Raw genomic sequence first — 27,896 nt, forward strand, 5'->3', positions numbered from 1 at the left:
AGGAAGACTCCTTTCCTGTTTATGCATTCCTCAGAAAAGGCATTCAACCAGTTGTTGACAGTTTGGGGAAATAGGTCAGTCAATTTCAATGAAAGTGTAATTTCGTTGAGAACTGGCTACAGAAGTGTTACAGATCTCCACGAACATTAATACATTTCATTATCTTCAAGACCGCGTGTTAAAGCACATTCAATGGGTGGGAAGATTATGTGAGGTCGTTTTCCCATTTCTGCAGTCATCACATAATTATATCTCGGGGTGTCCATTCAAGGCCAAAAGTTTACAGATATTCTCACAATACCCACAGAGAAGAAGACAGCCCTTCAGCTTCTGAACGATCTTAGTATTCGCCAACAAATCTAGCAGTAAGTTTGGTCTTGTACCTTGGGAACTTAGAATCTAGGGCTCCGTCAGTGCTGATGCTGACTGCTGGAGCAAAGTGACTATCTGCTGACACGAAGCGAAGCATATAACAGTTTTATGCTTGCTTACAACAAATATTATTTATGTTAAGTTTTGAAAACTAATAGTTTGATTTTCAACGGAACAAAAGAGGAGTCATTTGATGTTACGAACTGAATATGAAACAAAGCTAGAGTAATTCTTTAAGGTATTGTTTAGTAGTCGCCCTTTGTCTTCCTTGCTTTATTGACTCACTTGTGTAAACAATGTGAGTCTATATTATAACCCGGTGTTGGGTTATCTCTCTCTCTTTGTGTGTGTGTGTGTGTGTGTGTGTGTGTGTGGTGTGTGTGTGTGTGTGTGTGTGTGGTAAACTTCAACATTGCCATTTTCTCTGGAAATACTTTGCCTGCCAATACCAAATTTGGCTTAAACAAAGCACTGAAAAAAATCTTCAGGGCCATATCATTAATTGGCCGTATGTCTCTCGAATTAAGCCGTATTTCCGGATCATTAACAGTTTATTTCGGTGAGATTCGTTCCGAAATCCCGAAATCTGAAAATTATAAAACCCGTTTCCCACTGAATTGCTAGAAGGTAGGTTGTGTTTGGTGAGTAGACATGACCTCGTTTTTCTTGTTCACAATTAAAAAGGGAAGAAATACAAATTATGGACAGAACACATACAGTAATACTAATTACACCATCGAAGTGTTTACTGCATATAGATATTCTGAAGTGGACACTGAATTGACTGGAATGAACATTGAAGAAAAAACGAATCGATCGTTTCTTTCAGCCCGTTGTAGACTGGTTCGTGCAGATCTAGAGGTCTGCCATGTGTTGCGGTGTGCTTGATGCTGTGGCAACGTCTCCTGAATAAAAGAAATCGAGATTTAAAAAAAAAAAAAAAAAAAAAAGATTTAAATGAGTTATTACGTCCAATACAATCACGTCATTTATCGCACAATGAAGAAAACGTCAACGTTGCTTTGAAAAATAAACTTAGTCAAATGACGTAGATTGCGCCCCAGCAGTGGGGATTAGTCTGCTTGCTTCGGAACTGAACATGCATGGTGCGATCCTGCCCGAATGCATTAATGTTTTGTGTGTGTGTGGTTTTTTTTGTTTTTTTTTTTATAAGAAGCTTATTTTATATATCATATTTAATACACAACACTTTTTAACGATTTTTTGATCTCTTTATTTTTCTCCTAATGATTCCTTTACTGGATAAAGTGCGAAGCACAAGTAAGTCTTGAAGGCTTTGCCTCTTGTTTTCAGATATATTCGAAAACGTAAAGAAAAACACATGGCGTCCCATTTTGACACGGATGACCTCTTGAATGGTCAAGAACATGCGACACTGGATGAGCATGTATCAATCGCGTCAGTAGATGTAGTATGTTCTTTAATGCTGCTTGAATTTTTTATGGTTTAATAGAATTATATAGAACCCAAAGACTTGAATGAAACATAGACATACAGACTTAAAGTTATCACATTCATGGCTGTCCATTTCAAAGAGTGACATCCAGCGTGTTATTTCGAGATCTGTTCAAATAGGGTGTGGGCTGTAAGCTTTACTACACTTAAACTGGGTGCCTCGGGGATGTGAATAGTATGCTCAGCCAACGTAAATATCTGTCTGTGCTCAGTCTGTTTACAGTACTTTTTATTGCAGTGCACTTGCCCGTTTGAACATGTTTGTACAAAATCCAGCTGAATTCATGGTGGATATTTACGAACAATCAGAATAGTACAATAAGTGCTGCTTATCAAAAGAAACAAAACAGCAAACTCAAAACAAAAAGTTCGGACGTCCATTGGACACTTTTGTCTTCTTCTCTCTGTGCCCTCAAAACCTTCTCCGAAGAAAAATGAGGAAGAAAACTTTGCTCACAAGACAAAAGACATCAATGGCTACTGGTTGTGAACAATTTCCGTCCCATCCAACTATCCCTGGACTGCTAAAAGCAAATTAACGTTGGTTTTTGTTGTTGCCTTTTTTTCTTTTTTTTCTGTTAAAAACAGAAAAAACTTTTTTTTTGTTGAAATAACTGGTGTGTCAAAGGATCATTAAATGTACACAACAGGTAGGAAGTGCAGTTGAACTGATGTCACAGAGATAGTTTACCAAGGTCCCGAAGTCAAACGGTTAAACAGCTGAAGGGTTTGATAATCTGTCTGCTGGGAGTGAAGATATTCTGACGTTTGTCGCTTTTTAGTGGCATTTATACACAAAAGACTACACCAGAAACAGCTTTCTCCTTTCGGTCATGAATATAAGAATCAAAGGAAGTATTCAGGAAATTCGTGATGCCTATCATAGGAGAAGAAAAAGATGCGCACGCGTGTGTACGTGTGTGTGTGTGTGTGTGTGTGTGTGTGTGTGTGTGTGTGTGTGTGTTACAGAGAGAGAGAGAGAAACCAAAAAAAGGTATTTCAACACACACATACACACACGCGCGCGCAAGCGCGCTAGTACGAGCGTGTGTATGAGTGGAAATCGTAGGGGTTCATGTATGAGTTTGACTCAGTGTAATTATTAAGTCACAACATCGATTTTGTTCCATCTTCCTTCGTTGTTTCTCTCAAGCAGATGAAAAGCAACGACAAGAAAACTGCATATATAGAGAGAGTGACAGAGACAGATATATATATATATATATATATATATATATATATATATATATATATATATAAGAATAGTGTGATAATGAAATACACAACAGCATTTCGCGCGCGTGCGTGTGTATGTGTGTGTATGTGTCGTGTGTGTGTGTGTGTGTGTGTGTCTGTCTATGTGTGCGTGTGTGTGTGTGCGTATGTTTATGTAATAATAAGGTCTACTCTGTTAGGAAGGTAACAACCAGTGGTCCTAACAATGAATACTTTCTCTTTGGTGCGGAAAAGCAGACAGCGGTTCTGAAGACAATCACTTTCCCATTGCTGCAGAGAAAACAATCACACAGTGGTCTAAAATGCAACACATTTTTCGTTGTTGCTGAAAAACGCATCAGTGATGCAACAGAGAGAAATGGCCACAGTCAAGTCCAGAGTAAATTGACTAAAAAGGACAGTCTCTCGCTGCTGCCATGCAGTCAATGATCCAAGAGGTATCTGTTGGCTGCAACCAAGCGACACTTATGTTCCGGAGTTCCCACTTTTGTAGCAGTCAAGACAGCAAATTGTCCTCTGCGTTGTATTCTTTCTGCAGTGAAGCAATATGGACTCTTGCAATGTTGTATTGCAGGTTTCCAACCTGTCTTGGGTTATCTGGAGTTGTTCATTCTCTTCACGTGTTCTCTAGAGACATTGTTTATGCTGAAGCCAGGGAATTGATGGTCAATACAGCATAGACTCCTGTGCATGTGGTATGCTTGACTACATCTGCATACATATGTGTGTCTACACATGCATGTATGTGCGAATGTATGTCTGTGTGTCTGTGGGTGTGTGTGTGTGCGTCTGTTGGGAAGAGGGGGGCGGGTATGTATATTGTAAGTATGAACGCGTGTTTGTCTCTATGTAGGTACTGTGTTTTATGTATGCAAACATTCACACATACACACGTAAGCTAATACACAGGTATTGTGTTTTATGTTTGCAAACATTTACACATACACACGTAAGCAAACACATCATTCCCAACAAGACATGGGCCAACACAGGTCGTAAAACTTCAGTCAGAAAGATTTGTTGTGTATTGTCCATTTAAACCTCCACAGTGGGTATCATTTAAGGTAAATAAATGTCCCTGTAACTGTGGAGAAACAAATAAACTCTTCTTGTTCCTCTCGTGTTTGAACATTGTGAGAACATTATGGTGTGGCAGGACTGGTCATTGCAGTCTATTGCACCGCGTGTTTATCCAGTTCCACATTGGGGACACCGACACATTGCATCTGGTATAGCCATGATGACGGAATTGCGTGTTCTGTAAGGCTGACTTGTTCACACAGTGACAACCAAAAAACCCCACAGACCACAGCTAAAGGTTAAAAGTTTAAAGGTCCCGAAACCTTTTATGGCAATTAAGAAGGTTAAAAGGTTGAAGGACCCTTAGCCTTTTGCGGTCGTTGGGGCAATGAATTCATACCAACTGTGTCTGGGGCTCACCTTCCAACGTTTTAACATTCCCCAACCAAATACAGGTACTCATCCACGCCAAGGTGGAATGAGAAAAATCGGAGAAAAATGCCTTTCCCAAGAACATAAAACATTACCGAAAGAGGGCCTCGAACCTTGATCACCGGCGAAGACTGGATCAGAGGTCCAATTCTGAACCAAACTTGTACTGGTGACACTTTCTTGGCTCAGTGACATCCAAAACAGGCGTTGATGCCTTGATCAAAATGAAATAGATAAAAAGGATACGTTTCTTCACTAAGTCTCATGAAAACCAGCTTGTTTTGTGTCTACATCCGCGACAACATTGTGCACAAAAGCAAATACAAACACAATGTGAAAAAGCACAAGAGCTACACACCGATGAGGTTATATGCAAAATGCAGATGCAGTCGTTACACCAGGGACTTGTTTTTCACATTTACTGGAGCTTTCTTTTTTTTCGTTTAGCATTTCTTTACTATGCAATGTGACATATAACGGATCTAGAAACTATTTAGTGTAAATGCATAATGAAAACAAAATTATATGAAACAATGCGTTTTTACAAGAGCATTAGGAATTAATTGTACACTGCCTTTAACGGCGGTCAGAAACAGCAAAACTGACTCAAAGAGTTGGTTGTTGTTATTTTTTGATAATAATAAAAAATAAAATAAAAAGATCAAACGATCTATCAAAACCATCGAAAGTAAATGGTGCAGATGATTTCGTCGTTATCTGGTCAAAACATGTATCTACTTCTCTTGGTAAGGTGGCAGTGCTGAAATCATTAATTTCATCCAGTTTTCTGTCACAGATGATCATGTAATGGGTGGGTTGACGGTCGATCATTTGTGGTTTAATCATCATTCATTGAATAACAAATAGTTTGAATGATTATAGAGAATGTCAACTTACTTTTCAAGATTTGTTGCTATGTGATATGGAACTTATTTCTGCTTATATGTTCGGGTTTACAATGAATTCTTTGTTTTGTTTCAAAGACACCATTTTGTTTTATGAAGGCTACAATTTGATTGGATATTGTGTCTAAAAATTGAATCGGATGAAAACCTATATCCAGGTGAGGGTTCTATATGTGTGTATGTCTCAGGTAAGAATGAGACTGAAGTTACTGCAAAGAATAACAATCACTGCCTGTAGTTGAGGGGCAACCGTAAATGTGACAATTTATCAGCTTGCCTGTTTAACACTTTATTTGCTCATCTATTTTTGTTTGTTTGTTTGAAGGGTGTAGATCTAAAGAAACTGTGTAGCATGCTTGCCATAACAACTGAATGAATGAGAGAGAAGATGTTAGAAACATAAGGTCAAAAAGGGAAATAAACTTGAAAAATTAGAAATGGAACTAGCATGGAAAGAAAAATGGAAAGGCTCTCTTGTATTTAGGGACACAGTTCACTTCGGGTGTTACGAAGGAAGTGATGCGACTGCTTCCTGTTGGTCAGTTACACTGTACTCCCTACCATCCTCAAACAAATGGCTTGGTGGAAAGTTATAATGTCACTCTGAAAAGCATGTTCAGAAAACCATGAGACCGGGATCGATGTAGTCCTGCTGCACAATTCCCAGAGAGTCGCCTGGCTTTGCTCCTTTTCAGTTCTTCTTTGGTCGCATTCCCAAAGGTCCTGCCCATATTCCTTATCAGGCATGGACTGGGGGTGTACCTGACACTGAATTAGGTTCAATGTCTCAGTATGTTCAAAAACAATAGGAAACTCCCAAAGCTGCCGTTGCTACTCGTGGGGCACAATCTGCTGTCCAGTCTAAACGCCACAGACACATAAAAAGCACGGGCTTCCAAAAAGGTAATTCATCTGAGGTACAAAAAAGATTCTATTATTGCATCCATTGGATTCAAACAAGATGCCTTTGCGTACTTGGGGTTACCCTTTCATGTTCTGAATATTGTGGATGAGTCTGATTACTTGCTTAAAACTGCTCTTGGAGTCCAGAATTTGTTTCATGTTCATTTATTACGTGAATGAGTTTCTAGAGATGAGATGACTTTCCAAGGAAGCTTAACAATCATGTTGCTTGTTTTGTAGTCATATCAGGACAGAGTGTTGAAGCTGTTGAGAATGTCAATACTGCAGTAGTTCAGTCCTTTCCCACTCATCAGTCAGTAACACATGAAGTTGTCATTAATCGTGACCTTCCAGTTGAGCAGTATATCCAGGTCACAGAACTCCTGCACAAGCATTCAGTTGCGCTTACTGATATATCTGGTTAGGGTGATTGTGTTGTACATTCATTTCGTGTTGCGCCAGTATCCATTACCATTAGGTGCAGGGAAAACAGTTCATAACCAAGTCCGAAAAATGTCGGATTTTAGCGAAGCTGAAAAATCTTTCAGCACATTGGATCGCGAGAATATGTACTCTGACATTGAACGTGAATGTTTTGCGCTGGTTTGGGCGGTCGACAAGTTCTAGTGCTACCTTTTTGGTATTTCATAGACATTTTTACCTGGAGACTGACCACAGGACTTTTCTCAAGAGTTCCAGACAACGAATGGCAAATTACTGAGATGTGTACTGGCTCCACAAGAGTACAGCTTCACTGTCTTACCCGTACCTGATGCATGTAATCATGATCCTGGTGTCCTGGCCTGGCCTGGAAAATTTTATGAGACTTATAGATAAAAACAAAATCCTGCTGTGTTGAATACAAAACAAGAAACTGTTGTATAATGATGATGTAAAATATTTATGTCTATGATGCTACCTACAAAGTATTACTATTCTGCTAAGGGTGTTCTGACTTAATGAAAGATGCATGTTCAATGCTCTACTATGTGATTTTTTGTGGTGATGTGTTCGTGCACCCGCAGTTGATTGTTTTGTTTATTTGTTTGTTTGTTTATTTGTTTTTTGACGTAGCGATTTGAGCTCCTGTAAATTGAACATTACTCATTCGTTTCCTATAGTGATAGATGATAGTTAATCAGTGTAGAGGAGCTATGTTGAATAGAAGGGGTGAGTTAAATTGTGAATTGGGGGGAAACTGAATGTTATATGTAATCCTGTGGGGAGACGATATTTGCTTCTTTAATGTAAGACAACACATTAAGGGCAGTATGTTGCATGGTTTGGTGAGTTCATCACAGTTTGTTCAGAACTTAGTAGAAATCAATTTGTTTTGTTTTTTATTTGGTGGTGTGATGCGTTTGTGGCCCTCTGCAAAAACAGTGAAAATTTACCCAACTGGATCCAATAATTTCATTGTGCTAAGACTTGTTTGGATCAATTGACGCTAAGAGGCGCTAACTGCATAGTTATGGATTGCAAAACATTATGAAGCAAAGCAAATACGATGACAATCCAAATGCTGATGTTATGTTGAGGAGGCTGTGACCAGACTGCACGTGCAAGACAGTGCCGTTTTGTGTGTATGCTCAGTGCTGCAAAGCAATGATCTTCCTCAGCAGGCTCACGTTTGGATGTCTGGTCACATGCTCTGGGGCTGAGTGATGAAACCACATGTGCAGGTGTAACGGTGTGTGTGTGCGTGTGTTCTTTTATTTAACATCTTTTCACTTTGAGTGATATTAGACGTGTCATGTGTGTGTGTGTGTGTGTGTGTGTGTGTGTGTGTGTGTGTGTGTGTTCTTTAAACTAACGTCTTTTCACTTTAAGTGATATTAGACGTGTCATGTGTGTGTGTGTGTGTGTGTGTGTGTGTGTGTGTGTTCTTTAATTTAACGTCTTTTCACTTTAAGTGGTATTATACGTGTCATGTGTGTGTGTGTGTGTGTGTGTGTGTGTGTGTGTGTGTGTGTGTGTGTGTGTTCTTTAATTTAACGTCTTTTCACTTTAAGTGATATTAGACGTGTCATGTGTGTGTGTGTGTGTGTGTGTGTGTGTGTGTGTGTGTGTGTGTGTGTGTGCTATTCTACTGTCTTTCTTCGTTGAGGCCTTGGTAATTTTATCTCTGATCTGACTGGTATGATGATTTTGGTAATTCAAACCACTAATTGTATAATACCGTACTTAGCGAACATTGACTGGGTCGTTTGATGAACTATGCCGACGGGAGACAGATAAACAAAGAAGAGCTTGTAAGAGGTAGACTAAAAGAATCTTGGTAAAAGTCGACTTACATGAGATAAAAGAGGCAACGTGTCAAGCCACAGGCTCTTCTTCAGACAAATGTTTCTCTATCATGACGCTATTCAAAATGACGTCATTAGGCGAGACGTCATCATCAGGTTTATGCGTGGCTTGTCCCATCTAAGCCTGGAAGACCACTGCCTTCACTCTGTGGTATTGTCCAGTTGAGGCGAGGGTACCAAGGCGGGCAATGACAGAGGACTCCATGAAACGCCGGTACAGGCCCTTGGATTGGTTCTGGCAGAAAGGTGCAGTTCTCACATGGGCAAAACTGTGAAGAGGGCTGTTGAAATGGGTGCCCACTGGTGTAGTCAAGGTGCATGGAGCGCAGGTGTTCAGTGAAGTACTCTTTCAGGCTGCAGTATGTTTCAACTTTTTTATCGCCCACAAAGAGGAGCTTGTTTTAGTCTCCCTTTAGCGCTGAGAAACAGCCAAAGAAAAACCGAGCAAACGGATCTCAGCCTGTCAGACCTTGTGGGTCGGAGGAGGGGGAGGATATGATGGTTGATGACCAAGAGAAGGAGAGAAAAGAACAGGTGGGGGAGGGGAACGGGAGAGGTGTTACCAGTGGATGTCACTGCCATCCATGAGAGAGTTCTCATCAGTGTCAGGGGAACGCTGGGAGCCTGCAAGAGCAAAGGAAGGGAGGGAGGAGAGACGGTTGCACCAATCGAGAAGCTCATCCCGCTCATGGCTATTGCTGTATCAGTGGCTATTGGTGAGACGCCGAAAATGTCCTCCCAGGACCTCAGCCGTCAGTGTCAGACGTCCCAATTTCAGATCCATTCTCATCCCCTCACCGCAAAGAGGCACAGTTACTTCGGTCAGACACTACTCATGACTTATGAGAACGACAATTTGAAGCTCTGCAGTCATCAGGAATCTGTTCGGATCTTTGGTATCCATGGTGAGAATGGAGATACGACTGAAACTCTGGAGAAGAAAGCAGTCAAGGTGTTTTCAGACGCAGGTGCAGATATCAAGCCAGAGGACATGACATTTAAGATCTGGTAAGTGATAGACGTCAGGCCCACACCCCATCCTGGTGCGCTTTGTTCCTTGTAAGAAGCACCAGGAGGTTATGAAGAAGAAAAAGTCTCTGAAAGACAAGCAGATTACAAGAAAAATCTTCATCAACGATGACCTGACCCTGCTCCACGCCAAGCTGTTGGTCATGGTGAGGAAGCTGGACTGTGTGGACAGGGCGTGGACTGTGGAGGACAGGACTCACTGCACCAAGAAGCAACAGGCTGCCTCTCCCAGTGCCAGGACTGCTCCCTTCGTCATTGAGAGTCCTGACGATTTGTTGAAGTTGGGCGTCAGTGAGGAGAACTTTGAATAGTTGTGACTCTCTCACCTTGTGGTGGCTGACTAGGATACCCCCAGGTGTAGATGTGCTACTGCTGTGTAAACAAGTGATACTTTCTCTGTCAGAGCAGTCACTCCAGGTATGAGTTGGAGCAAACTTTACAATGCAAAAAAGTTACTGCATGTTTGTGGCAAAAACCGTTGACAATTCTGACACTGATATCATGCCAAAAACGTTGATGATGACCAGAACAAGATATGAAATTATCAAAAGAAACATTAGTCACATATATGATGATGGAAAACTGATAGTCATAGCAATAACAGCCATCAGTCTGTCAGTTCTTATGTTAACAGTGTTTATTTTATCATCGAACGTGTTTCTGTAAGCAACGTTTAATTCTGAAATTCTGTGTTCTCTGTACGCAGCAATATATCTGGATACAGTTGATCTGAATGCAAAAGAAAAAAAATGTTAATGAGTGGAAGCATGAGTCAAATGGTAACTATGCAGACATACATGTGATATATGTGACAAAGATAAATGTGCTGATGACAGGTCTAGTGTCTTGATCAGTTTTGCAACCATTGAATCTTGTGTTACGTCTGAAGTTGACAATGATAGTACAATATCTACCTTTTTACGTCACAGCCACATGAGAACACCACACACACTTATCTGTTGTGCACACACCCTCACAGCAGGAAATACATTTGCTGTGCATGACACATGAATGGTACTGAAAGAAACAAAAGATTGTGCACTTAATGTAATTGGTACGATCTTGGTGAAGAATGCCATTATGTATTTCAATGTTCTGTTTTCATAGATGACAGAAAACATTTGTTAAAACCATATTACAACAGAAACTCAAATGCTTTGAAGATCTCTCATTTGTCTACGACAAAAAATAAGACAACTTTGTTGAGCCTATCTGAATTCATAATGAAAAACATCATGCCAAATCACAGAAATGTTACTTCTTTACCTTTACACATGGCGGTAGGTAGTGTAAGTGCAGTTTGTAGACTTACTTGTGTAAAGAAAGTGAGTCTATGTTTTAACCAGGTGTTCAGTTGCCTGTGTGTCCGTGGTAAACTGTAACATTGCCATTTTCCCTGGAAATACTTTGTGTGCCAATACCAAAATTGGCTTAAACATAGTATGAAAAAAAATCTTCACAGTTATACCAATATCAGGTTATAAGTCTCCCGAATTAAGCCTATTTCCGAATCATTAACGGTTTATTTCGTTGAGATGTGTTCCGAAATCAACAAAATTCTATACACCGCTTTCCACAGTGTTTGGCCAACTAGAGAATGTAGGTTGTGTTCAAAGACGACATGACCTCATGTTTCCAATTCACGATTACAAGGAAAGAAACACAAAAACACATCATTCAATGACTGCAGAAAAACATTTTCCCGTTTGTTCGCAAACAGGTTGTACACATAGTGGAACAAAGTGTCACTATGGAAATGTTAGTGAAAGAAAGATAATATTACCTGAGGGAAAAGAGAAGAGGGGTGAACATGAATCACATCTCTCAATCTGAAAAGTATGACATAATGTGGCATAGTAATTATGATTTTATTTTGACAAACTTAATCAAACTTAATATCTTCAGTTGCATTTCAGTCAATTGTATCACTGGATACCTCCAATGATATGAAATGTTGGTGACCAACTGTTAAACATTATGCAATATATCTCAAGCTTTTTGTGGCTTCGATTTCCTGCCAAACAGTGCCCAGAATGTTTCCCTGTAGCGAGACCCCATTGAGTAGTACACAAAGAAGTTGAAGGTGGCATTGAAGAAGTTAAAGGTGTTCCCAAGCCACAGGGCTGTTAAATACAAGTTGTGATATCGACCTCCTGAGTTCATTTCAGGTATAAACAGCCGACTCAAGTGATTGACAGCGTCAGGAGAAAAGCAAATGATAAACAGAATGGAGTTACCAACAAGCATTTTCGTGAGAGCCACTTCACTTGCGGATATTGATGACGAAGTTCCCGCTCGCCATGTTACAACTTTACGCAGTTTTACAATCGTTAGTATCGTCGCTGTTATCACGACCACCAGCACTGTTCCAGGCAGACCAACGCCAAATGTGACAGTATCCAAAAGGTCGATGAAATGTTTGTGCATCAGGTAAAAATGTCCCTTGATGAATGTCGAAAACGATACTCCAGATTCCAGGTCATAAACACATCCCATACGATATCGGTAAACCACAACGAAATACAGACTGAACACAATCACGTGGACCAAGATAATGATAGCCGCCATTGTTCTTGTGCGTATCAAAGTTTGAAATTTGAGTGGGTTGTAAACACAAAGACATCTCTCCATGGCAATTATGGCAGACAGGATGGGGGAAATGAAACTGAAACCCAGCAAAACAAGCAAATTGTTATTTGCTATGAACATCATGAAAGGACCATATTTTTCTCCTGTAGTAAATTGTGAATGCAGTTGCTCACCATGGTTCAAAATTGACATGATCAAGTATAACCCATCAGCTAATGACAAAACAAAGAGACAGAGGTTGACGCGATCTTTGAGGCCTTGTTTGTAGAACACCGCCATGTTGATGGCATTGGCTGGTACACCAATCAGAACTAACAACGCGAGTACATTGTCGTGGATCCGATAAGCAATGGTTCCAACTTCTGCACTGACAATATTATCAGGATTGTCCCAAGGTATGTATTCCATTTCACTGAATATTACTTTGATGCAATCATCTCTGTCTGACGTATTTCCCCAATCAGTTTCCAAGTCTTCAGACATATTGAGTTTAGTTGTGACAGAAGATATATTCAACATTTTTGAAGAAGGAGTTGAACTGTGTAAGCTTTCTGAAATTAACTGCACGTTTGGTGTTCTTCTTTTTTCTTTTTTCTCTTTTTTTCACTTTTTTACTGACAACTCTCTATTGATCATGGATGAAATTAATCCTAGTAAGTTAATCAGCATTGTATCATGATTTGGTTTGTATTGTCGCATCTGAAACTCTGTTGAGCAATCGTACAAGAAGAAATAAAATGGAAATTCTCATTCAAATGAAACCACGACAATAGGAGGATTTAGGTCATTGTACTCAAAGTAAATAAAGAACACACACACACACACACACACACACACACACACACACACACACACACACACACACACATTGCCATTTCTTGGAATGAGAATCCTTGTGTGGACTCAAAGAGTAATCTCCACTTTCCGTGCAGAACAACAACTAAAATATATATATACATATATATCTAACTGACGTGTGCACAGATTCAGAAACATTTTTACATCGACATTCGCATCAGGATTTCTGCAACATACTATCCTTTTTATGACTACATGATTCATTTTTACGAGTTATCACACCTCACCGCCACCCATCTGTTGGATTGTTGAATCATAAGTTAGGTAGGTAATTGCCCTAAAGTTCTTGTTATCAGTGTTACTTGCCACTCATGTCCACTGCATACCCACTAATGCATCCACAACAACACTAAAGATAATAAAAGGACAGTGACTCACAGAATGCTGTGGATTTCTTTAGTATTTAAGGAGCCGGAGATGTACATGCTGTGAAATTGATACCACTTTGAAACTCTCGTAGAAAGATGGTGTATTGAGGCGTGGAATGCAGCTGACATAACTACAACGGTCTGAAATTCAGTTGTTAATTTATGGTTTCCTTCCCATCAGACGACTAGCCTCAAACTACATTTTGATCTAGATCATATCTCACACCTTGCTTTGTCAATCCACATCTGAAAGAGAGTATAACCATTCGTTCCTTCAGATGTAGAAACGTGAGTGAAACAAGGACACACGAAAGCCTTTGTAGAATATAAATTTGAGAATACGAACTCCAGATCAACAGGATGGGTATCAAACTGACCTTAGTAAAGGCTATGGGCGATGGTTTCAGAACAGAAATATAGCGTTCACAATACCAAGTGGAATTTGGTATTTTCTGAAAGAGTACGTTGTTGATGACCGTGAGTATACTGACAAACAAGAAAGCAGTACACCAACGTTCAGGTGGTATGGATGGGGTGGTGGTATATTACAAGGAAGACCCTGTCCTCTTTGTGCATTCCTTTAGCCAGTTGTTGACAGTTTAAGGAAAACCTGCTAAACAAATAGGTCAGTCAATTTCAGTGAAAGTGTAGTTTCGTTGAGGACTGGCTACAAAAGTGTGTTACAGATCTCCACGAACATTAATAAATTTCATTATCTTCAAGACCACGTGTTAGAACACATTCAATGGGTGGGAAGATTATGTGAGGTCGTTTTCCCATTTTTGCAGTCATCACAGGATTATATCTCGGGGTGTCCAAAAAGGCCAGGAGTGTACAGATATTCTCACAATACACACAGAGAAGAAGACAGCCCTTCAGTATCCGTCAGCAAAGCGATTAGTAAGTTTGGTCGTACCTTTGGAACTTAGAATTAAGGGCTCTGTCAGTGCTCATGCTAACTGCTGGAGCAAAGTGACTATCTGCTGACACGAAGCGAAGCATATAACAGTTTTATGCTTGCTTACAACAAATATTATTTAATGCTTTGTTTTGAAAACTAATTGTTTGATTTTCAACGGAACAAAAGATGAGTCACTTGATGTTACGAACTGAATATGAAACAAAGCTAGAGTAATTCCTAAAGATGAATGTTTAGTAGTCGCCCTTTGTCTTCCTTGCTTTATTGACTCACTTGTGTAAACAATGTGAGTCTATGTTACAACTGGTGTTCGGTTGTCTGTGTGTGTGTGTGTCTGTGTCTGTGTGTTCGTGGTAAACTTTAACATTGCCATTTTCTCTGGAAATACAGTGTCTGCCAATACCAAATTTGTCTTAAACATACTATGAAAATACAATCTTCACAGTCATACCAATAATAGGTCGTAAGTCTCCCGAATTAAGCCGTATTTCGGGATCATTAACGGTTTATTTCGTTGACATTCGTTCCAAAATCCGAAAATATTATTAAAACAAAACAAACCTTCCCATTGCCTGAGTTGCTAGAAGGTAGGTTGCGTTTTATAAGACGACATGACCTCGTTTTTCGTATTCACAATTAAAAGGAAAGTAATACAAATTATGAACAGAACACATACAGTGATACTAACTGCACCATCAACATGTTTACTGCTCATAAATCTTCTAAAGTGGACACTGGGTTGACTGGAATGAACATTAAAGTAAAAATTCAATTCATCCTTTCTTTCAGCGCGTTGTAGACTGGTTCATGCAGTTCTAGAGATCTACAACGTGTTGCGATGTGCTTGCAGAGATGGCAACGTCTCCTTTACCGCCGAAACAAAAGAATAATCGAGATACAATAAAATACACCAAAAAACATTATGTGAACGGCGTTATTACGTCCAGTACAATCACGTCCATTTATCGCACCAAGAAGAAAACAGCAACATTGCTTCAGATAAATGACGTCAGATGCGCCACAGCAGTGGGGATTAGTCTGCATGCTTCAGAACTGAACATGCACGGTTCGATCCCCGCTCGCATGCCTTTTTTTATCTTCTGTTGTTGTTGGGGTTTTTTTGTGTTTTTTTCTCCCAAGCTTATTTTATATATATCATTTTATTTACAGAACAATTTTAACTATTTAAAAAAAATCTCTTTATTTTTCTCCAACGATTCCTATACTGGATAAAGCACCAAGCGCAAGTGAGTCTTCACTATCAATCGCGCAGGTAGATGTAACTTGTTCTTTAATGCTGCTTGAATTTTCATGGTTTAACAGAATGAATGGAATTCAAAGACGCTGGGCTTCACATACAGACTTCCAGTGGCCATCACATTCGTAAGCTATGGCTATTCAATTCAAAGAGTGACACCCAGCGTGTCATTTCGAGATCTGTGCAGCAAGGGTGTGGACTGTTAGATTTATTACACTGTCACCGAGTGCTGCAGGGATGTGAACAGTACGCTTAGCGAATGGAATCTTGATGTGAGCTAAGTCCGTTTACAGTTTTATTGCAGTGCACTTGCCCGTTTGAACATGTTCGTTACAAAATCCAACTGTAACTTCAAAATCCATGGTTTTTGTTGTTGCTTTTTGACTCACTTGTGTAAACAAAGTGAGTCTATGTTTTAACCCGGTGTTCGGTTGTCTGTGTGTGTGTGTCTGTGTGTGTGTGTCTGTGTGTCTGTGTATCCATGGTAAACTTTAACATTGCCATTTTCTCTGCAAATACTTTGTCAGTTGACACCAAATTTGGCATAAAAATAGGAAAACTTCAGTTCTTCCCAGTCATCTTGTTTAAAACAATATTGCACCTGTAGGATGGGCACCAAAAAAAAAAAAAAAAAAAAAGCCAAATTATATGCAAACTGAATTTACTGTCATATTTATATATTTTTTATTCTCTAAACTTGGCACTTTGATCTGATATTCTGACACAACAACACAAGAGTAGTCATTTTTATCTCTCTTTTTTTTCTTTTTCTTTTCTGCCCCATCATCTGCACCGTTTCAGTGGCATTACTCCCACGCCGCTCATTTAGATTCCCCCATACACGGTCACACCCGGGTTCGTCCGTCGTAGTTCCAGCGTCGGCAGTCCACAGGGAACCATCGATGTTAGGTCGCCAGGAGGCCACACACCAGAGGAGACCCTGCACTGCTGCTGAGTCACTTCGGTGGTGTTCAGTGGTGCCTGTTCAGTTTTAACGTACTTAGGACACCACCTACTAAGCCGCCTACTAACGACAATAATGGCTTAGTCGCGGAGCCAGACTGAGTGAGCGTCCCTCCCAGAGTGGAGACCGCCACCACGTCCCTCAAACAACAGCCCTCCATGAATCTTCCGACACTGACGACATTGACAGGACTCACCCCAAGCACGGAAGTGGAGGGGTATCTAAACTGAGGTCACCATGAGAGCAGGGCATGAAAGGCCACAGACTTTGAGACCATTTTGTTTCTATTGATGACGATGGAGGAGGAGAATGACGATGATGATGACGATGTTGCTATGGAGGTCCATTTTGGTTTGGGACTGCGTGACAAGGTTGTACTCTACGTTTCCTGTCATAATGATGTCCCGGCGTTAACCAGGCCCGAGAGATACAAACACTTGCAGTGTTGGTCAGGTAATTTGAGCAACACACCCAAAGACGCATCCTTGAAGTGGATGACACTCGACTGTGTGGTCCCAGTCTCCCCATTTAAGCCCACAGCACACTCAACTCTGGGTAGGAGCCGGCCACGGGCCGAAAAACCCACCTCCGCTTACGTTTTGAAATTCTACTCAATACATAAAAAGCTTGTGTGTTTTACTCTCGGTGTACAGGGCTTTCACTATGTTCATTCGCCCAAGTGGTCTTTTTCGGAAAATACTAAAATCAATACGACGAGTGGACTTTATAGATCTATTGGCCGAGCCCTGAAGGTCATGGGCAAAAATCATTTGCGGACACATATTTATACATATTCAAATCGCGTGCTGATATTCTTCGCGAACGCAAACGACGCTATTTTGTTTCAAGTTGTTGACCTGCCCGTTCAATCCTATATTCAATCGACAATATACGATAACATGTGATGGAAAGTTGGAGAAGGAGACCGTTAAATATTTATTCAGAGAAAGATTTGTGAACCCCTCATCACTTATTGTATTATGCCCCAAACTGCCATAAAAATATCCACAGAATCAGTCGGAATTCAGTTAAAAATAATAAACCATGAGAGTTAATACCCTTGATGAAACGTAAAAATTTCCAGTCTTGACTTTTCTCAAAAAGAAGTCCTTTTCACTTCATGCGACGTTTAGAAATACTTGTACTTGGCTCTACATGTTATTAGTTTAACAAAATACTCAATTTTCATATCAACTTTAAAACTATAAAACTAGAATGAACATAAAAGAGAATGTTGCAGTGTGATTGCGGCGATAGCCACGTCTCCTTTACCGCGGACGTAAAAAGAATTTTTAATTGTCCTTAAAGATTTTTTGAATGCCAAGATACACCAGAATAAAATGATTTAAACAGCATTCTCACTGCGAATACTGCAATCGATTTATCACCCTTTAAAAAAGCATGTTTATATGTTATATTTTTGAACGTCAGCTAAGGAGGCCCGATAGAGTAATGGGTAAGACAGTTTCTTCTCACCCGAACACGCGGGGTTCGAATCTGCCGTTAGGACTCTTTTTTTTTTTTTTTTTTTTTTTAGTGTATCACAAGTGAGTCTTGAAGGCCTTGCCTCTCTTGTTTGTATTTGCTTTGTTTTGTTTTGTTTGCCGTTAAAAACAGAACAACTTTTTTTCTTTAAGCAATTTGTGTGTCAAAGGATCATTAAATATACACAACAGGTAGGAAGTGTAGTTGAACCCGATGCCACAGAGATAGTTTACCAAGGTACAGATGTAAAACGGTTAAACAGCTGAAGCGTTTGATTGTCTGTCTGCTGGGAGTGAAGACATTTCGACATTCGTCGATTTTTCAGTTGCATTTATATACAAAAGTCTGCATCACTGCGTTCGGTCATTAATAAACGAAACAAAGGAAGTATTCAGGAAATTAGTGATGTCTATTATAGGAGAAGAAAAAAAATAGGAAGGGAAAGCACGTGCGCGTGTGTGTATGAGTATGTGTGTGTGTATGTATGTGCGTGTGTGTGTGTGTGTGTGTTGTGTGTGTGTGTGTGTGTGTGTGTGTGTGCTAGCATGTGTGTGTGTGTGTGACACAGAGAGAGAGAGAGAGAGAGAGAGAGAGAGAGAGAGAGAAAGCAAAAAAGGCATTTCAACACAAACATGCAAAACACACAGAAACAAACACAGACACATACACACACACACACGCGCGCGCGCGCGCGCGCGCGCATACACATGCACGATCGTGTATATGAATGGCAGTCGTAGGGGTGCGTGTATGTGTGTGACTCGGTGTAATTATTTCTTGAGAATCCAGGTCACGACATCGATTTCTTTCCTTCGTTCTCTCTCTCTCTCTCTCTCTCTCTCTCTCTCTCTCTCTCTCTCTCTCTCTCTCTCTCTCTCTCTCTCTCCCCCCCCCCCCTCTGCTCTCTGTCTATCTGTGTGTGTGTGTGTGTGTGTGTGTGTGTGTGTGTGTGTGTGTCAGATCAAGTCAAGATTTTATTTCATGATGATAAATCGAATAAGCGACAACTGCTTTTTTTTCTTTTTTTTTTTCTTTTTTTTACATCAAGCCATCCATGAAAAAAAAGAGAAAGAATATAGGACAGAGCGGGAGAGCGAGAGAGTAAGAAAGAGAGAGAGAAAAGAAACAAGCAGATGAAAAGCAACAACACCAAAGACAAGAAAACTGAATATATTCATATACAAGATTAGTGTGATAATGAAATATACAGTATCATTTCGTGTGTGTGTGTGTGTGTGTGTGTGTGTGTCGTTGTGTGTGATAGTGTGTGTGTGTGTGTGTGTGTGTGTGTGTGTGTGTGTGTGTGTGTGTGTGTTAATGGAATAATAAGGTCTACTCTGTTAGGAAGGTAACAAGGTACATTTTTTTTTTCTTATATGTAAGGAAGCAGTAGTCCAAACGATGAATGCTTTCTCTTTGGTGTAGAAAAGCAGACAGTGGTTCTGAAGATAATTACTTTCCCTTTGCTGCAGAGAACACAATCACACAGTGGTCTAAAATACAACACAATTTTCGTTGTTGCTGAAACAGGAGAAAAAAAAAGCAAGCAGTGGTACAACAAAGAGAAATGGCTACAAGTCAAGTCTGGAACAGATTGACAGAAGGGACAATCTCTCGCTGCAGCCATGCAGTCAATGATCCAAGAGGTATCTGCTGGCTGCAACCAAGAGACACTCATGTTCCGGAGATCCCTCTTTTGCATCAGTCAAGACAGCAATTTGTCATCTGCGTTTTATTCTTTCGGCAGTGAAGCAAGCGCTTGGACTCTTGCAATGTTGTATTGCAGGTTTCCAACCTGTCTAGGGTTATCTGGAGTTGTTCATTCTCTTCACGTGTTCTCTAGAGACATTGTTTATGCTGAAGCCAGGTAATTGATGGTCAATACAGCATAGACTCCTGTGCATGTGGTATGCTTGACTGTATCTGTATACATATGTGTGTCTACACATATGCATGTATGTGCGAATATGTGTGTGTGTGTGTGTGTCTGTGTGTCTGTGTGTGTCTGTGTGTGTGCGCGTCTGTTGGGAAGAGGGGGACGGGTATGTATATTGTAAGTATGAATGCATATTTGTATGTATGTAGGTATTGTGTTCTATGTATGCAAACATTCACGCATACACACGTAAGCAAATACACACAGGTATTGTGTTTTATGTATGCAAACATTCGCACACACACACGTAAGCAAACACACACATTTACCTATAATCGCACCTGCAAAGACATGTCTGCACACATACTGATATATGCGTGTACCCTTACACACGCATATGCATGTGCGTACATGAGCGGAGTTATTTTCACAAGTCACATGTACGTCCATGCATTCTTAAGCCCCAAACACACAAACTAGCACGCATACACGCGTGATTTTTGTTTGTAGGCTCCTGTCCACATTAAGAGTTTGTTTCCTGGTTGTACAACAGAAACTATCTTCAATAAAACTCCATAATGAGTATTCGCAACTGGCTGAAGTACTCAGCAGCAGGTGCAACGCACAAGGAATGTTAATCAAACGTCATCAGCGCAACGTTATGTTGACAGCAGTTGTTTACCTGTGACCTGGTGACCTGTGACGGCTGACTGGTTCAATATAGCTGTCAGGCGGTGTCTGAATAGTATGAGAGCTATGGAAGGAACTCCCACGGTCATCTTTCCCAACAAGAAATGGGCCAACGCAGGTCGTAAAATTTCAGTCAGAAATATTTCTCGTGTATTGTCCATTTAAACCTCCACAGTGGGTATCATTTAAGGTAAATAAATGTCCCTGTAACTGTGGAGAAACAAATAAACTCCTCTTGTTCCTCTCGTGTTTGAACATTGTGAGAACATTATGGTGGGGCATGACTAGTCGTTGCAGTCTGTGGCACTGCGTGTTTATCCAGTTCCACATTGGGGACACCGACACATTGCATCTGGTATAGCCATGATGACGGAATTGCCTGTTCTGCAAGGCTGACTTGTTCACACAGTGACAATCAAAAAACCCCACAGACCACAGCTAAAGGTTAAAGGTTTAAAGGTCCCGAAACCTTTTATGACAATTAAGAAGGTTAGAAGGTTGAAAGACCCTTAGCCTTCTGCGGTCGTTGGGCCAATGAATTCATACCAACTGTGTCTGGGGCTCTCCTTCCAACGTTTTAACATTTCCCAACCAAATACAGGTACTCATCCACGCCAGGGTGGAACGAGAAAAATCGGAGAAAAATGCCTTTCCCAAGAACATAAAACATTACCAAAAGAGGGCCTCGAACCTTGATCACCAGCGAAGACTGGATCAGAGGTCCAACTCTTAACCAAACTTGTACTGGTGAAACAGGCGTTGATGCCTTGATCAAAATGAAATAAATAAAGGGGGCACGTTTCTTCACGAAGTCTCATGAAAACCAGCTTGTTTTGTGTTTACATCCGCGATTACAATGTGCACAAAAGCAAATGCAAACACAAACAATGTGGAAAGAAATACAAAATGCCCAAAGAGGTACACAAAAATGAGGTTATATGCATATGCAGATGCAGTCGTTACACCAGGAACTTGTTTTTCACATTTACCGGAGCTTTCGTGTGTTTTTTTCGTTTAGCATTTCTTTACTATGCAATGTGACATATAACAGATCTAGAAACTGTTTAGTGCAAATGCATAATGAAAACAAAATCATATGAAACAATGCGTTTTTACATGAGCATTAGGAATTGATTGTACACTGCCTTTAACGGCGGTCAGAAACAGCAAAACTGACTCAAAGAGTTGTTGTTGTTGTTGTTTTTAACAAATCAAAGAAAAAAAGGTCAAATGATCTATCAAAACCAGCGTAAGTAAATGTCGCAGATGATTTCGTCGTTATCTGGTCAAAACATGTATCTACTTCTCTTGGTAAGGTGGCAGTGCTGAAATCATTCATTTCATCCAGTTTTCTGTCACAGATGACAAGTTGATATTTTAACAGCGATAATGTAATGGATAGGTTGACGATAGATCATTTGTGGTTTAATTATCAATAATTGAATGACAAATAGGTTGGATGATTTTAGAAAATATCAACTTACTTTTCAAGATTTTGTGCTATGTGATAAGGAACTTGTTTCTTGTTGTTGCACTTATATGTTCGTGTTTGTAATGAATTCCTTGTTTTTGTTTCAAAGAAGACACCATTTTGTTTTATGAAGGCTACAATCTGATTGGATGACTGTGTCTAAAGACTGGATTAGATGAAAACCTATATCCAGAAATGGGTTCTATATGTGTGTGTCTCTGGTGAGAATGAGACTGAATTTAATGCAAAGAATAACTTAACAGTTTCTGCCTGTAGTTGAGGGGGAACCGAAACCGTAAATGTAACAATTTGTCAGCTTGCCTTTTTAACACTATATTCATTTTTCTACTTTTGTTTGTTTGTTTGTTTGAAGGGTGCGGATTTTAAGAAAATGAGCAGCATACTTGCCATGACTATTGAATGAATGAGAGAGAAGCTGTTAGAAACATTAAAAAGGAAATTGAACTTGAAAAATTAGAAGGCATGGAAAGAAAAATGGAAAGGATCTCTTGTATAGGGACACAGTTCACTTCGGGTGTTACGAAGGAAGCGATGCGACTGCTTCCTGTTGGTCAGTTACACTGTACTCCCTACCGTCCTCAAACAAATGGCTTGGTGGAAAGTTACAATGTCACTCTGAAAAGCATGATTAGAAAACCATGAGACCGGGATCGATGTAGTCCTGCTGCACAATTCCCAGAGAGTCGCCTGGCTTTGCTCCTTTTCAGTTCTTCTTTGGTCGCATTCCCAAAGGTCCTGCCCATATTCCTTATCAGGCATGGACTGGGGGTGTACCTGACACTGAATTAGGTTCAATGTCTCAGTATGTTCAGGAACAAAAGGAAACTCCCAAGGGTGCCGTTGCTACTCGTGGGGCACAATCTGCTGTCCAGTCAGAGTCAAAACGCCACAGACACATAAAAATCACGGGTCTCCAAAAAGGTAATTCATCCGAGGCACAAAAAGATTCTATTGTTGCATCCACTGGATTCAAACAAGATGCCTTTGCGTACTTGGGGCGCGGGGGGGAGGGGTGGGGGGCCTTTCATGTTCTGAATAGAGTAGATGAGTGTGATTACTTGCTTGAAACTGCTCCTGGACTCCAGAATTTGTTTCATGTTAATTTATTACGTGAATAAGTTTCTAGGGATGAGATGACTTTCCAAGCTTCAGTTAACAATCATGTTGCTTGTTTTGTAGTCATATCAGGACAGAGTGTTGAAGCTGTTGAGAATGTCAATACTGCAGTAGTTCAGTCCTTTCCCACTCATCAGTCAGTAACACATGAAGTTGTCATTAATCGTGACCTTCCAGTTGAGCAGTATATCCAGGTCACAGAACTCCTGCACAAGCATTCAGTTGCACTTACTGATATACCTGGTCAGGGTGATTGTGTGGTACATTCATTTTTTGTTCCTCCAGGTACTATAATGCACGTGCGCCAGTATCCATTACCATTAGGTGCAGGGAAAACAGTTCATAACCAAGTCCGAAAAATGTCGGATTTTAGCGAAGCTGAAAAATCCTCCAGCACATTGGATCGCGAGAATATGTACTCTGACATTGAACGTGAATGTTTTGCGCTGGTTTGGGCGGTCGACAGGTTCCAGCGCTACCTTTTTGGTATTTGATAGACACTTTTACCTGGAGACTGACCACAGGACTTTTTTTCTCAAGAATTCCAGACAAAGAACGGTGTATTGGCTCCACAAGAGTACATCTTCACTGTCTTACCCACACCTAGTGCATGTGATCATGATCCTGATGTCCTCTCCTGGCCTGACAAATTTGATGAGACTTGTAAATAAAAACAAAATCCTGCTGTGTTGAATACAAAACAAGAAACTGTTGTGTATTGATGATGTAAGATATTTATGTCTATAATGCTACCTGCAAGGTATTACTATTCTGCTAAGGGTGTTCTGAATTAATGAAAGATCCATGTTCAGTGCTCTACTATGTGAGTTTTGTGGAGATGTGTTCGTGCAACCGCAACTGATTTTTGTTTGTTTGTTTGTTGTTTTTTGTTGTTGTTGTTGTTGTTTTTTTGTTTTTTTGTTGTTGTTGTTGTTTGTTTGGGTTTGTTTGTTGTTGTTGTTTTTTGTTTTGTTGTTGTTGTTTTTTTGTTTTTTGTTTTTTTTTGTTTTGGTTTTGTTTTTTGTTTGCTTAATTGTTTGTTTGTTTTTTGACGTAGCGATTCGTGCTTCTATAAATTGATCATTACTCACTCGTTTCCTAACTGACAGATGCTAGTTAATCAGTGTAGAAGAGCTATGTTATTCCTGTAGGATTGGATACATTACAGTGTACAGATGATATGTGGGTTATTTTCTGACTGTTTTGGAGGAGAAGGGATTTTGTTTAATGTCCCGTCACGCATACTGTTGATTTTGGACATCTTGTTAAAGTATTAATTTTCATGTCTGAATGTTATCATTAAAACGGAGACTGACCACGGAACTTTGACATTTCTAAAGAGTTCCCAAGTAATGAATGACAGATTACTGAAACGGCTATCGCCCCCACAATAGTACAGCTTCACTATGTTACCTGCAGCAGGTGCATGTAATCATAAAACTGATGTGCTTGTAAGAGGTAGACTAAAAGAATCTCGGTAAAAGTTTGCCTACACGAGATAAAAGAAGCAACGTGTCAAACCACAGGCTCTTCTTCAGGCAAATGTTTATTTATCATGACGCTATTCAAAATGACGTCATTAGGCGAGACGTCATCATCAGGTTTATGAGTGGCTTGTCCCATCTGTGCCTGGAAGACTACTGCAGTCCCTCTGTGGTGTGAGTCCAGTTGAGGCGAGGGTACCAAGGCGAGTAGTGACGGTGGACTCCATGAAACGCCAGGATAGGCCCGTGGATTGGTTCTGCCAGACAACAGCGATCCTCACATGGGCAATACTGTGAAGAAGGCTGTTGAAATGGGTGCCCACTGGGTCTAGCCTTCACCAGTGTACTATTTTATCGCCCACAAAGAGGAGCTTGTTTTAGTCTCCCTTTAGCGCTGAGAAACAGCCAAAGAAAAAAACGAGCAAACGGATCTCAGCCTGTCAGTCCTGGTGGGTCGGAGGAGGGGGAGGATATGATGGTTGATGACCAAGAGAAGGAGAGAAAAGAACAGGCGGGGGAGGGAGTGGGGGGTTGGGGGGGGGGGCGTTACCAGTGGATGTCACTGCCATCCATGAGAGAGCTCTCATCAGTGTCAGGGGAAAGCTTGAAGCCTGCAAGAGCAAAGGAAGGGAGGGAGGAGAGACGGTTGCACCAACTGAGAAGTTCATCCCCCTCATGGCTATTGCTGTATCAGTGGCTATTGGCGAGACGCCGAAAATGTCCTCCCAGGAGCTCAGCCATCAGTGTATCAGACCTCCCAATTCCAGATCCATTCTCATCCCCTACCCCCAAAGAGGCATGGTTACTTCAGTCAGACACTACTCTGACTTATGAGAACAACCATTTGGAGCTCTGCAGTCGTCAGGAATCTGTTCGGATCTTTGGTATCCAGGGTGAGAATGGAGATACGACTGAAGCTCTGGAAATGAAAGCATCAAGGTGTTTGCAGATACCGGTGCAGATATCAAGCCAGACGACATGTTGGTAACACTCAGAACTGGTAAGTGATAGACGTCAGGCCCACGCCCCATCCTGGTGCGCTTTATCTCACGTAAGAAGCGCCAGGAGGTTATGAAGAAGAAAAAGTCTGAAAGACATAGCATTATTACAAGAAAATCTTCATCAACTATGACCTGACCCTACTCCGTGCCAACCTGTTGGTCATGGTGAGGAAGCTGGACTGTGTGGATAGGGCGTGGACTGTGGAGGGCAGGATTCACTGCACCAAGAAGTGACAGGCTGCCTCTCCCAATATCAGGTCTGCTCCCGTCTTCATAGGGAGTCCTGACGATTTGTTCAAGTTGGGCGTCAGTGAGGTGGACTTTGAACAGTTGGGACTCTTTCACCTTGTGCCGGCTGACAAGAACACCCCCGGGAATTACTACTGCTGTGTAAACCAGTGATGCTTTCTATGCCAGAGCAGCCACTCCATGAAGGTATATGAGTCGGAGCAAAAATCAGAATGCAAAAGGTGGCTGTAGGTTTGTGGCAAAAATCGTTGAAGACAATTCTGACACTGATAAAAGCTTTGAAGATAACTAGAACAAATAATATGATAATGAAAAGAAACGTTAGTCATATATGTGATAATAACAAACTGATCGCCATAACAATATTTAACAGCCATCAGTTGGTCATTTCGTATGTTTATAGTGTATGTGATATTTGTGTACGTTTTTCTGTAAGTAACGTTTACTTTAGCAACCAGATTTCCGAAAGAATTGTGTTGTCTGTATGCAGCAATATATCTGGATACAGTTGGTCTGAATACAAAAGTGTTGATGAGTGGAAGCGTGAAGGAGACGGTATGCAGACAGACATACATGTGATATATATGACAAAGAAAAATATACTGATGATAGTCCCAGTGCGTTTATCAGTTCTGCAACCCTTGCCCCTTGAGTAGCGTCTGAAGTTACCGACAAAAGTACAACTTCTGCATGTTTACACCACAGCCACATGAGAACACCACACACACTTACCTGTTATACACACACTCTGACAGCAACAAATTCATTTGCTGTGCAGGACAAATACATGGTATTGAAATATATATATATATATATATATATATATATATATATATATATATATATATATAATGTGCACTTAATATAATTTGAACGATCTTGGTGACGAGTGCCATGATATATTTCGATGATCTGTTTTCGTACATGATAGAAAACATTTTGTTAAAATGTACAGCAGAAAGGCAAACGCTTTGAAGTTCTCTCATTTGTCTATGACAAAAAAAGGACAACTTTGTTGAGCATATCTGAATTCATAATAAAAAATATCATGCCAAATGATTGAAATATTACTTCTATACCTTTACACATGGCGGAAGGCAGCGTTAGTGCAGTTTGTGTTATTTCAAAATAGACTCTTTTTTTTTTAGAAAATAGCTTAAACTCGGGTTTGTTTCATTTACTTACATGTTCGCAATGTGCTGTGAATCTTGCCCCGTGTATCGTCGCCGTGTATTGTTTCCCTTTGTCCCTTTTGGTGTTTTTTTTTTTCTTCATGTGCACCAATGAGATCTTTTGGAATAAATCTTGACTTGACAAATTCAAAGACAATGTACAGTTGGATAATTCTGAGCCTTTGACTTTATAATCTTAAAACCTACGGAAATTAATTTTGTTTTGAAAGTTGAATGGCTAAGAATGTGTTTCTTATTAAGGACACTTTGAATTCGGATTGGAGCTTTCTTGGTAATGGCGGGATTTTCTATAGAAAATGTGTATGAGTAAATCATTTGCATCAGGTGTAATGAAACATTAAGAAATATATGCAAGAACTTTTATTGAAAACAATAACAGGAACTGTTTTAGGTAGTTTTGTATGTAGGCGTGTGTATGAATATATGTGTGGTGGGGTAGAGGGGTAGGGGTGGTAACGATTTCAGGATATCTGTATATTTCAATATTTGATGTAACTCATAAAATTGATTTTTGTTTTTACAGACTGACTCTGCTATGACTTGGACAGTGAAACATTCAGTCACTTTCCAATATGAATACACTCAACAATTACTAAATTGGATACACTATATTTTTACAGTGGATAATTTACAGCAAACACACCGCTGAATTTTATTTTCCCAGAGCTGAAACTG

General features: G+C 40.3%; 1 protein-coding gene across 1 annotated transcript; it reads right to left on the reverse strand.

The window, feature by feature from the left end:
- Positions 1 to 11,629: 11,629 nt before the first annotated feature.
- Positions 11,630 to 18,477, reverse strand: LOC143298610 (uncharacterized). Its single transcript, XM_076611491.1, has 2 exons — positions 18,354 to 18,477; positions 11,630 to 12,975 (listed from the first exon to the last, which is right to left on the reverse strand). The coding sequence occupies exon 2, from the start codon at positions 12,785 to 12,787 to the stop codon at positions 11,669 to 11,671; it is 1,119 nt and encodes a 372-aa protein (XP_076467606.1). The 5' UTR covers positions 12,788 to 12,975; positions 18,354 to 18,477; the 3' UTR covers positions 11,630 to 11,668.
- Between the last annotated feature and the right edge of the window lie 9,419 nt (positions 18,478 to 27,896).

This window comes from Babylonia areolata, chromosome 24 (assembly GCF_041734735.1).
Source record: "Babylonia areolata isolate BAREFJ2019XMU chromosome 24, ASM4173473v1, whole genome shotgun sequence".
Lineage (NCBI taxonomy): Eukaryota > Metazoa > Mollusca > Gastropoda > Neogastropoda > Buccinidae > Babylonia > Babylonia areolata.